The sequence below is a fragment of the Carlito syrichta genome, unplaced genomic scaffold (genome assembly GCF_000164805.1).
Source record: "Carlito syrichta isolate Samal-C Ts95f unplaced genomic scaffold, Tarsius_syrichta-2.0.1 Scaffold59884, whole genome shotgun sequence".
Taxonomy (NCBI): Eukaryota; Metazoa; Chordata; class Mammalia; order Primates; family Tarsiidae; genus Carlito; species Carlito syrichta.
In genome coordinates this window covers 418,488-431,875 of record NW_007003980.1, presented here as the reverse complement: position 1 = coordinate 431,875, position 13,388 = coordinate 418,488, and the positions used below count along the sequence as shown (strand labels likewise).

At 36.6% G+C, this 13,388-nt stretch overlaps 1 protein-coding gene across 5 annotated transcripts in view; it reads right to left on the bottom strand.

Moving 5' to 3' along the window:
- Positions 1-6,555: 6,555 nt before the first annotated feature.
- The window catches only part of LARS (leucyl-tRNA synthetase), a 73,473-nt gene continuing 66,640 nt past the window's right edge, over positions 6,556-13,388 (bottom strand). For 4 of the 5 annotated variants that reach the window (XR_002481461.1, XM_021708449.1, XM_008050376.2 and 1 more), the window contains 2 exons: positions 12,184-12,316; positions 6,556-6,953 (listed from right to left, as the gene is read on the bottom strand). Coding sequence is in view for 3 of the 5 variants with exons in the window: in XM_021708449.1 (XP_021564124.1) it covers positions 6,748-6,953; positions 12,184-12,316 (339 nt within the window). In the remaining 2 variants the exon portion in view is untranslated. The remainder of the gene's footprint in view (positions 6,954-12,183; positions 12,317-13,388) is intronic. The other variant, XR_002481462.1, reaches the window with a different exon arrangement.

Genomic DNA, 13,388 nt, shown 5'->3' with positions numbered 1-13,388 from the left:
TCACCTGATCTCAGCCCAAGCGACTTGTTTCCCCAATGAAAAAAAGTCCTCAAAGGGCAGCATTTTGCTATGGAAGAGGTGAAACAAAATGGTGGAACCACTAAAAGGCATCAAAATCGACAAATTCAAAACTTTTGAGCAGTGGAAAAGACATCTTGACAGTTGTGTTGCATCAAATGAAGAGTATTTTGAAGGTGACAGAAATTTAAACATGTAAGAATAAACACACAATTTTTATAAATAAATTCTGGTGACCGGGCTCGGTGGCTCAGCCTCGGTGGAATGAGGCGGCCAGGGCTCTAATACAACTCTGCCTCTAGTGCACAGAATCTTGAGTAAATCACTCTTCATTTCTAAACGTGTTTCTTCATGCGGCCTCCTGCTTGTCTTTCAGAACACCAGCTACACACCTGGCCTCAGAGCCTGTGTACTTGCTCTTCCCTCTGCCTAACATGGGTTTGCCCAGCTATCTTCTAAGCCACACCAGCGTTTACCGTCAGACCCACAAACCCATTGCTAGAAGTGTACTCTGAAGACCTGCCCAAATCTGAAATGGCATCTTCATAAGGTTACTCACTATATCATCCTATACAAATCCCATAAAATATCAAAAACTTGAAAACAACCTAAGTGTCCATCCAGAGAAGACTGGTTGAATAAACTACAGTACACCTTATAAATAGTATTTAGGGGGTAGAAGAGGAGGAAGAGGAAAGGAGATGGAGAAAGAAGAGGAACAAAAGTAGAAATTATCTAGGGTATACTGTTAACGCTAAAAAAAAGATGTAAAATAATTATATTATATAATCATATAGGTAGATACACCATGCTACTTTTTACAAAAGTACATATAAATATTTGCTTATTTCTGGAAAAAAGAAAAATATTCCAGGAATAACAACAGTTAGCTATAAAAAGTAAGTGGGTTGTGGTGGAGAGGAAGAATTCTCTGGGTGGGTATAATTTTGGCTTTTGAATTATGTATTTTACTTATTCAAAAAATAAATTTTAAAAAAGCAGTCTGGGCACAGTGGCTCATGCCTGTAATTCCAACACTTTGGGAGGCTAAGGCAGGAGAATCACTTGAGCCTAGGAGTTCAAGACCAGCCTGGGCAATACAGTGAGATCTCATCTCTACAAAAAAAATTAAAAATTAGCCAGGCATGGTAGCACATTCCTGTAGTCCCAGCTACTTGGGAGGCTGAGGCAGGAGGATGGCTTGAGGTTGTGGTGAACTGAGACCATGCCACTGCACTCCAGCCTGAAGACTCAAAAAAAAAAAAAGCGAACCATAAAATTGAATATAAAGAGAAACAAATGACTATAACTCTATTAAAACCACAAAAAAGAATCCAAGAAACATTTCCTGATTTAAGAAACTTACAAAAAAATTACTTCAAGAAATATTTGAATATAGTGCTCTCTTAGTGAGATATATTCTAAAGACTCAAAGAACTACAACAGAAAAAAAATACTGAACTCTACTTAGTAGATTAGTTGTTAACAGAATTGGATTGGCAATTCTGTAGTACTAATAGGCCAAATGAGTAAATATATTGAGGCTCCAGGGAACCAGAGTTTCACAGTGTGAGAGAAGAAACATAAATATGTAGGGGAAAAGGCGAGAAATAATGACAGATAAAATTATGACTTAAAAATACACTACAGCTTTCTCAGTTCTGTTCGTTAAAGACCTAAAAAATCAATGTCCTTAGGAGACCCACACATGATCTTGTGTGTCTTAATACCATTCTCCACTAAAATGAAGAGCTCCTTAGAAAGAAGACTAATTTCTAGTTCTGAGACAGGAAAATATAAAATGAACTGGGAACTTCTTATACCAATAAGCAAAGAAATGCTCCAAGATTTATTGGGAGGTACCAAAGGGACACCGGAGCCTGCTTGAATGGTGTTAATTTAGGAAAATTTGAGCAAAGAATAATGATTACGGCATAAATGAAAGAAAATTTTCACCAGCCCATAGTGATTTGAAAACGATGCATGAAATAAATTGGAAGCAAAGATGAAACCTCTTCTTTACAGAATGATACCAAATAAACGTAGAAGAAATTATTCTTTTACCTTTTTTTTTTTTTTTTTGAGTTGGAGGTCTTACTCTGTTGCTCAAGCTGGAGTGCAGTGGCATGATCACGGCTTACAGCAGCCTTGAACTTCCAGGCTCAAGTGATCCTCCTCCTTCAGCCTCAGGCATGCATTAATCATACCCAGCTTACTTATTTTTTAGTATAGACGAAAAATGTTGCCCAGGCTGGTCTTGAACTCCTGTGCTCAAGCAATCATCCTGCATTGGACTCCCAAAGTGCTGGGATTACAAGTGTGAGCCACCACTCCTGACCAATTTTATCACTTTTTAAGAATGCATCATATTACAATGTAATAACTGACAGAAATGTTATCCATGAACGCTACCACTTGGTAAAAGTTTGCTGGTAAATAGTTGTCTTAATCCTTTGGAGGCTGCTATAACAAAACACCTTGGACTGGGTAATTTATAAACAACAGAAATGTATTGCTCACAGTTCTGGAGGCTGGGACGTCCAAGATCAAGGCACCAGCACATTCGGGGGCTGGTGAGGGCCCCTTCCTCATAGATGATGCCTTCTGTGTTCACAAGGCAGAAGAGCAAAAGGGCTCCCTCAAGCCTCTTTTATAAGGGCACTAATCCCCTTATGAGGGCACAGTCCTCATGGCCTAATCACCTCCAAAAACCCACCTCCTGCCCCCCTGACACCATTACCATTGGAGTTAGGTTTCAACAAATGAATCTGGGGGAGAACACAAACATTCAGACCGTAGCAACAGGATATTCACATAAGCCTCAAAATGTGATCTCGCAGACTAAATACTACAAAAAGGAGGGACTTTTCAACGGAAAAATATGAAGATGCTACTTTAACCAAGCAGTCAAATGCAGCATCACCAATAATGGAGCAAATCCACAATATATTAATCCTCATATGATACCATGGGAAATATCACCTATATAGTTCTCTTGCCAAGATTTTAAATCTGATTCTAACCATGAGAAAATACACAAATCCAACTTGTGAGCATCCTATTAAAAACTGGCTTGAGCCGGGCTTGGTTTCTCAGCCTGTAATCCCACGCCTTTGAGAGGCTGAGGTGAGTGGATTGCCTGAGCCCGCGGGTTTGAGACCCGCCTGGGCGGCGAGACCTCATCTCTACAATAAATAAAAAAATCAGCCAGGCGTGGTAGTGCGCGCCTGTAATTCCGGCTACTCGGAAGGCTGAGACTGAAGGATCGCCAGAGCCCAGCAGGTCGAGGCTGCGGTGGCCGGGAGCAGCCACTGCACTCCAGTCTGGGCGACAGAGTGAGACTCCAACTCAAAAAATAAATAAATAAATAAATAAAACTGGCTTGAATTCTTCTAAAATGTTAGTCATGAAATGAAATACCAAAAAAATTAAACAGAGAAACTATCCTAGTTTAAAGACCAATAGATATAACCATAAAATGCTTACTTTGATTGAATCTTGAGTTAAAAAAAAATCACCTATTATTGAGATACCATCAAAATTTTATTTCCTCAATTTTATTAAGAAAACTATTACCTAATATTACTGTATCAAGCTAAATTATTTGGCATAATAATACTATGATTATACAAAATACCCTAGTTCTTAGAAGTAGCACACTAAACTACTGAAAGATGAATTTTCATGGTGTCTGTAACTTACTACCAAACGGTTCTGAATTTTTTTTACATATGAGTATATTCTAAATGCAATATGGTATCCTGGATAGGATCCTGTAAGAATAAAAAGACATTGTTAGAAAAACTGGTGAAACCCAAATAAAGTCTACAATTTTAGTTAGCAATAATGTGCCATTACTAATTAGTTTTGACAACTGAACAAAGGTTATGTAAGATGTTATCAGAAGAAACTGGGTGAAAGGTATATAGAAACTCTATTAAAAATAGAACTTTTCTGTAAATCTAAAACTATTTCAAGATACATATTTTATTTTTTAAAGTTTACATTTAAAAAGAGATAAAGCAAATATGGAAAAATATTAACAATTGGTAAGTCGTGACAGGTATGTAGATGTTTACTGGCCAGTTCTTGCAACTTTTTTTATAGGCTTAAAATTTGTCAAGCTGTCAAAAGATAATACAGCTATAGAAGGTTAAGAGTTTAAAAAATGTTCCACAGAAACACTAACCAAAAGAACCAGTGTTACCATATGCTGGACAAAGTAGCCTTTAGAGGAAAAAAAACCCAAAAACTTTAAAAATAAAGAGTAGTACTTTCTAACTAGAAAAGTTCAATTTACCATAAAGATAATATAATCTAAATTTATAACACAGCCTCAAAATATATACAACAAAAACTGTCAGATATATAAGAAGATATAGGTAACTCCATTGTCGTGACATTTTCGTATACCTCTCAAAAACAGAAAACAAAACAGTAAGGAGATAATTTGAACAATTCAGTCTGCAACTCTGACCTAATAGACAAATACAGAATGCTACAATTGTAGAATACATGCTTTTGAAGTTCACATGGAACATTTATAAAAACTGACCAAATATGGGGCCATGGTTTATCTCTAGTGAGCAGAGAGGCAAAAGGCAGGCTTCTGCACTACTGGCATTTTGTCATTCCATGACTGGTCGGTAACTGCATAGGAGTTTGCTTTACTGTCAACCTTTTTTTGGAGGGGGTAGGAAAGGGGTTATGTGTATACTACAAATTTTTTGTTGTTCACCTTTTGTGAATATTATGCACATTATATTTCAAAACTTAAAAAAGATTAAAATCCCTTAGAAAGGCACTAACATACATCAATGTAATAAGGTCAATGTAGCCTGTTCTTCCTTCAGCGTATCAACTAATTGCTGCTTCTTCAGTTGAGTACCAGATGAAGTAACATGCTTATACTTATAGGCTCCCTTGTACAAAACTTACATATCTTTAAACATGAGAAGCATATTCATCCTAGCAGGAGGCTTATTCTAAAAGAGACACACAGAAATCGAGACTGTAAGAACAGGAGATCCATGGATCCTAACTCACGCTTAATCCAAGCATCACAGACTCATTTAATAAAATGGACACAATCACTCATAATATTATAATTTGCCTTTCTTTTTCTTTTTTTGGCAAGGCATGTATAGTATATCTTCCTGAGCTAAACATAAGTAGGCTTATGTTTGGGTACCTGAAAGCGCCGCTTGATTTTGGAAATAACTAAGGCTATGCAGATTGAAGAGAGCAGCAAAAGAATTCAGGGAAGAGTAAACAAAGGAACAGCTGCCCCAAAGGACCCAATACAAAGGACATGATTACAGCCTACAATGATTGTCAGCCAATACACCCTGGTATATTATTCTTTATTATCTCATTGGTGAGGTTTACTAAAGGCTTACTGCTTGCCAGGCCCTATGCTATATTTATGATTTTCCCAGATCAATTCATCCAAACATCTCACAATAAGCCTACAAAGTAGGTACCAGTATGACTTCCATTATATAGATGAAGAAACTGAGGGTGAGTAATCAGTCAAGATAACTCAAGTAGCAAATGGAAGAAGTGGAAATCTAACCTAGTTAGTGTGACTGCAGAGCAAGTAATCTCACCCAATTATGCTATACTGCCTGTTCCTCTCAGATAAATGATGATTTGCACTTGATGATTTGAAGGGATCTTTCCAGTCCAGCATTCTATATGATTTGCTTCAGTAAATTTGTGATAGAGCATTTAACTAGGCCTAGCAATTTCTAACAGTGGAGAGCAAAATAAAGAAGCTCAATAAAATCTGTGTACATGACCTTAAAGTCAGAATTTAGGTTCCTCTGGGTTATCAAAATTGGTCTTTCCCCATACCAAACCCATCAAAAATAGAAATGTCTTTCTCCACTGCTAGTCAGTACCTTACATTTTTTCCTCCTATAAAGACAGATGGCACAGACAATATTAAAAGACTGTCCAGCAAGAATAAAATATATTTGTAATACAGTCAGCATGATGTTTAAACATAATTGGACTCAAGATAAATTTAGTAAATGCAATTTCTGAAGGGGAAAAAAATCTTATTTTAAAATGTCTAAATTTAGTGTAGGTGAAATAAGTTTATATCAACTATTGATTATTAACCTTGAAAAAACATTATTGGTTGTTAATTAAAAATAGTAACGCTTAAAAGTCTTATAAAATACAGTAACTATTCTTTATACAAAATATTTAGAAATCACAGACAAGTCAAAATACTCTCATTTGTTCTTTTAAGTTACCATAAGAGTTCTTTTCACTTAAAAAAAAAAAAAAAAAAAAGAAACTGGCTAATTTACTATTTTTTTCTTTTTAAAAAAGAAATATAGCTAACTCCGTAAGTGAATATACTATAAAAAGCTGTTAGATACTCCTTAGCCTTCACAAACAATATAAAATACAACTCATAAAACTTTCTGTGTTAATCTTAAGCACCAGAAACTTCTAGGAAATAGCAGTATTTGTTTTTTGGTTTGTTTGTTTTTAAAGTGTAGCACAAAACATTTCTCTCAGAGGCCCAAAGAAGGAAAAAAATTTATTAGGTCCAGAAATCAAAGATGACTTGTATAACTGTGATTACATGCAGAACTGGATGGTTAGAAATGGAATCTATTTAGGTCCCACCTAAGGTTCTCATAGCCATTCCGTAGGCATACTCAGTGCAGTAGTACCCCTAGAAACCAGGATAAAGCTCTCATCTGCATGAGTTTAATGAACCAGATAGATAATTGTATCGCCTATATCTGCCCGTAGCCCATTTTCAGTGAGATGAATTTTCTTGTTCATGAGGTCCACATGGAAAACAGCATGCTCAGAAATGGGGGTCTTCTCAATGTGCACTTTTCCGAGGACAGGAACTCGTCGAGGCCCTAATACTGGGTCATCAAATCTCAGCAGCTTCACTTTGGAAAGGTCTACAGCAAAAGAAATTAGCAATATTAGCATTAATTATAGTCTCTGACTCAAACTCATGAATGAATCTGACAATCCACATTTTAAACACACTAGTTGTTATATCTAAACAAAAATATTTTCATCCGATTATTAAACAGTTTCTAACAAAACTTCATTCCCTTTCAGCGTCTACTCAGATCAAAGACAGTCAGAGATTCTGTATTCACACTTCTCCTGGAATTATAAACCAAGAGAGGAAGAACTGAGTATAATTTTAAGCATTATCCTATATGATCTCTCAAATCATTTTTACATGTTTTAATATAAAAAAGTCTAAAACTGATTTATTCCTTGTTGTGCTTCCAGGAATACATCAAACCTGCAAGAGTCATAGCTTTTCTTGGAGGTACTTTTGGAGAAATAAATGCTACTCAAAGAAACACCACTACCAGCTTCTAATTTACTCAAAAGATGAAAGTGTTTATACTAACAAGTTGATGAGAGACAAGGAGAGAAGTTTATGCCTTAGGATGCGCTCCAGTAACTATCCCAGTTGAGATTTTTGTGATCTGTTCTTGTGCAAGCTGATAAGAAGGCTCCTGACAAAAAAAGCACTTGTCCCTTGAACAAATTTATAATACAACAATCCTGCCAACAACTGAGCCCAAAAGAAATGTATTTATGTCAGCAATTCTGAGACGTTCCAACATCAAATGATTTTATTTCATATGGCAGAAAAACACCATAAATGATTACAAATGTTTATACCTCATTCTAGGTGTAGCATGGCTAGTTATGCTTAACCTGATCCACAGAAATAGAGTATATTTTCTGAATTACTTTCCACCCCTTTCTGAAACAAATCATTGGGTGGTCTGTGAGCTACACTCCCTCATGTTGACTTGAGAGTGTGAAGCTTAGCATGAGAAGGCTAAAAGATAAAAGGAGACATTAATGCAGTTGGTGGCTGAGCCAGGAATACGTGTTCTGTTCTCTTTGGGAAGTAAAGACTGTGACTCCAATTTAGACCAATTACCTGCAACTACCACAAGAGCAAATCCTACCTAAGAGTCTCTGGAGAGAGTCTCTGCAGAGACCATACAATTTCAGAAACAGCACAAGCCCTGAAAGCTAAAATGTGAAAGGAACAAGGACGGGCTACATGGCAGCCATGATCTTATTTTGGGGAAAAATACAATTCATTTTAGCAGTGACTGTAATTCAACTTGCACATCAGTGGTAAGTGATACCAAATATTCTGCTACAGAAGCAATGACAAGTCCTGCCAGCAGATTTCATGCATAAGGCCTTTTTCCACAGATCTGCCTCTCTCAAACAGACCTCCCTCATCATTCCAAGCAATTCTGAATCAAACTATTTCAAAGAAACCTTAATACTCCATCAGGCTTCTAAGTGACAAAACACATTTGCTTTGATGTTTCACCATGTAGTTCATTACTGCCAATAAACTCTTGGAGCTTTCTTAGTGGTTTTACTATCTTTTATCCCAGATCTCTCTTATCATTGAATATGCTGAAATTTAAGTCTGCAACTACACAAGATTTAAGGTCGTTAGAGAAAAGATGAGAGTGATCCTAAGTCCCAAGGGAATAAAAATGTGAACCAGGGGCCCTCACCTCCAAGTTCTTAGTTCATATATGGCATGGGTTGTGAGGAATTTAAATCCATTATCATCAAATAGTTTGCTCATGGCCTTTGTTGAGTGAAAGTGGTTTTAAACCAGTTCCTCTGGCACCTAGATCATAATCACCCTCAATACAATTGGCACTAACTAGACAACTTGTTGGCTATTGCAGCAAACAGACCAAGAACTATATTACTGAATTTAATTCTTCCTTCTCATATGCTCAGTATGCTCGGCCCCTTATTTCAAAGCATCCTAAGGGGTTTTTAAAATGTATCAAGGTTAAATCTCTTCCGTGGATTCTTATAAGAATATCAACTTCAAATCCCCCACAAAGTTTCTGTTTTCTAAAATTTAGAGCAGCTACTAACACCAAACTTAAAACACTGCAGATAATATTATTCATAGCTAGTATAACAAAAGATATAAGAATTATGCCAGAGGCTCAATGAGAAAAGACAAGAGCTAGAACACACATTTCAGTACAATTCCACAGAACCCAGTCAGTGCTGTATCAGAGTACGTTTAAAAAGGAGGCAGATTTAACATTATGTAATACAATTTTCAATACAGAAATATATCCTCTCACATGCTACAACCTTGTAATCCTATCCAGTGGCCCACAAATGTCTATTTTCTTTGAAAGCTACTATAGTGCTTTCCAAGGCTAAGAGTTCTTCCTATTAGAAAATCTTATAATATTCATGACTGAATATATGCAATAGGCTTCTTATATGTTCATATTTCCAAATTTCCAAGTTCTTCTTATTGTGGCATATAAGTTCTAAGAATGGAACTATCATTCTGTGGTACCTGTTTTACTGAGGGAACTTAAGACATTTTGCTAAGTGAAATAAGCTAGACACCAAAGGACAAATACTGTATGCTGCCCCTTAGAGGTACCTAGAATAGTCAAATTCATAGAGGCAGAAAGCAGAACAGTGTGGCAGGAATGTATCAGTACAGCTATTATAGAAAACAGCATGAAGGTTCCCCAAGGTATTAAAAATAGAACTACCAGCAATCCCACTGCTGGGTAGATATCCAAAGGAAATGAAATGAGTATGTTAAAAAAGTATCTACACTCATGTTTATTGCAGCACTACTCACAATAGCCAAGACAGCAAATCAACCAAAGTGCCCATCAACAGATGAATGAAAAAGGAAAATGTCGGGCTCGGTGGCTCAGCCTGTAATCCCGCGCTTTTGGGAGGCTGAGGTGAGTGGATTGCCTGAGCCCGCGGGTTCAAGACCCGCCTGGGCATCAAGACCTCATCTCTACAATAAATCAAAAATCAGCCGGGCATGGTAGCACATGCCTGTAATTCTGGCTACTTGAAAGGCTGAGGCAGAAGGATCGCCGGAGCCCAGCAGGTCGAGGTTGCGGTGGCCAGGAGCGGCCACTGCACTCCAGTCTGGGCGACAGAGTGAGACTCCAACTCAAAAAAAAATAAAGAAAAAGAAAAATGTATTTAAACAATTAAATACTATTCAGCCATTAAAGAGAATGAAATTCTACCATCTGTGGCAACCTGGAAAAGCCTGTAGTTAAGTGAAATATGCATGATCTCACTCACATGTGGCATCTAAAACAGGTTATCTCATAGAAGCAGGGAGTAGAATAGTGGTTACAGGGGTTGGGAAGGATAGGGGAAAAAAGCAGAGAGGGAAAGGTTGGTCAACAGATACAAAGTTACAGTTAGGAGGAATAAATTCTAGTGTGGTTAACAATTTATTGTATATTTCAAAATAGCTAGAAGGAGGTATTTTCAAGGTTCTCACTACAAAAAAATTATAAATGTTTGAGATAATGGATATGCTAATTATTCTAACTTGATCGTTATACATGTGTCAAAAATCACAATAACCCTATAAATATGTACAATTGTTATATGTCCAGTAAAAATAAAATCTTTAAAAAATAAGAACGCGAACAATAGTTACCAGGGACTGGGAGAAGGTAGAATGGGTCTTATTATTTAATGGGCACAGGGTCTCAGTCTGGGATGATGACAAAGTTCTAGAGATGAATGGTCATGATGGTTTCACAACAGTGTGAATGTACTCAAAGCCACTGAGCTGTACACTTAAAAATGACTAAAATGATACATTTTATGTGATGTATATTTTACCACAATTAAAAAACCTATCTATATAAACAATAAAATCCCTGACCTAGTATATACTGCTGCTACTGTTCCATTCGCAGTGACAGATGCAATTGGTATTTCCCTCCTCCTAGTATACCCTTTCCCCTTATCTCCATGAGTATAATTTTCAAGATCCCATCCAAACAATATTTTCTACAAAAATTCATCCCCGATCACCACAGCTGGAAATATCCTCAACTTCCTCTGTGCTGCACATATTACCTACCCTTTTTCACTGCGCTCAGTAGTTTCTCTTAGACCTATGATTACATGAGTCAAGAGCTTAGTCCCCTTCCCCTTTACCAGATGCAGTTCTTAAACAGTACTTCCATTAGGACTTCCCACACCCACGTATACAGAGTTGCTATGTACACAGTTGACTCTACATACACTACACATGGTAGCACCTCAATAAATGTCCACAGAAGGGAAAGAAATATCTTCAAAAGAACATAAGATGCATGGTAGAATGAATGCCAGAAGGCTATTTAAAGTCTTCTATGTTAATGGAATATTACTACCTTGACTATAGTTCCATAAATTAGATCACTGTCTGAGATTTATAGAAAATTTTTATAGTAATAGGAAGTAGCCCAATCAACTTTTGATTGCTAGCAAAAAGAAAAAAAAAAGCAAAACAGTGAATCTCAACATAAATTTATCTTCATAATTCAGAAGAAAAATTATACAGAGACACACCAACTCCTTTCATACTCTGTTCAGACCAGGACCTGGCCAGGTGAGGAAAAAAAGCCATAAATTATTACACTGACTCTAATCATAGATGTAAACTGAGTCTTGACAAGAAATAAAATTATCTACATATTTTACTTGGAGGCAGTGTTTAGAAGAACAAATATGAACTTTGAGTCAAATAGACCTGAGTTTGAATTCCAGCTCCAGGGCTTATTAGCTGAATGAATTTGGCAAGTTACTTAGCCTGCCTGAGCCTCATTTATTTTATCATATGTAAAAGGGAAATAATAATACCCTCAACATTATAGGGCTGTAAAGGGATTAAATGGCTAATGCATGGAAGATACTCAGTAACTTTTATTTTGTTTCTCTTCTTTTCCCAGGAACAGAGCCTGCTGGGCAGGTTAGTTTAAAATATTAAGAGTATATGTCCTTTAATTATGAATACCTCTGAGAGACAGAAATCATTAGTTACAGTTGTAAAGCTAAATGGAGTCTGGAAAAATATTTAATCCAATGTTCTCATTTTATTAAAAGACAGATCAGTTTAAAGCTTAAGTGACATGGCAAAGTCACCAAGCCACCTAGCCACAGAGTCCCAAAAAGAATAAAGGTTTCTTGATTCTGGGCCCAGTGCTCTTTCCAAAATATTACACAGCTGTCCCTCGACAAGCCAGTTACTTTTCTTTTTCCTTTCTGCTTACAACTCACCAAATCCACCATCTATTGCCAAATATGAGTTTCAGGGAAATCATTTACCTTTGATTCCTCGGTCTATTTTCATTAAACGCCTGATTATGGAATCACAGTTATCTCCTTGCCTGATTTCAATTTTGGTTGAGAAGTGACCATTGGATGGCTGGGGATTCACTAGGGAAACTGACACACCTGGCTAGGAAAATAAAGAGAAAATGACTGTTACAGGAAACCAAATCTGAATACTGGGAGGAAGACTATTATATTTTTAATGTCCAATGCAAGACAGATCTAACTCTGGTATTCTAAATCATGACCAAGGCATACTTAGATTTGAAAGAAAAGCTGTGTAAGCTCATGCTTACAAACAAATGCTTAATTAAAAATGACTGCAGCTATATATATCAATACTGATGATAGACATTAACAATAATTACATTTTTTGTTCCACTACTACCAGCATTCATAATTCCTACCATGTATCAGGCATTATACTAAGCGCTTTATGAACATTAGTTCTAAATCCTGAAAGGTTGTTCTTTTGGACCCCTTTTCACAAATAAGACACTGAGAACCGGAAAGATTAAGAAATTAGCCCATGATGACACAGCAAGTAAGCGGCAGGGTCGGTATTAAAGCCAGTTCTATGCCGTACTACCTCCCGCATTAGAGAAGATACATAGTCCAAAATCCTGCTTATTATTTAAGTAGAAAAAGCCACATGAGTCTTGTGAAAGTCTCAAATACATAGTACCTTAACGGAATATTTGAAAATAGCTTGAAATAAATACATTTGTATAGGGAACACTGTTTCATATGCCTGTCTCCATGGTCCAAATGACAGACCTATAAAAAGTCACCACATCTTAATGTAATGAGAATATTCCTCACGTGGTAATAATTACTATTACCTTATTCGTTCAAAATAGGCCTTTTCTGTTTGCTGGATTTTCAAATGTGGTGAGAGAAACAATACATCTAAGTCCTTTGCTTATCAAGAAAAGTAGTTCAAGGACTCTCACAATTGCAGTCCCCTGGACTCTGCCAAAGACTACCAATCTGAATGGATTCTTTGAGACTAAAAAAATAGAATCTCCAAAACCTATTCATCGTCATCAATAATGGCCAAAAAATAAAGGGATAAAAAAGGAAATTCCAGCATAACTAGATGCATCAATCTAGTTTTCACCAAAATCCTTGAATAACAATCAAACTGAGACTCCTCTCAAGTTTGAAAGTTCCTTTTCACTGTTTAAAAAAGTCTTACA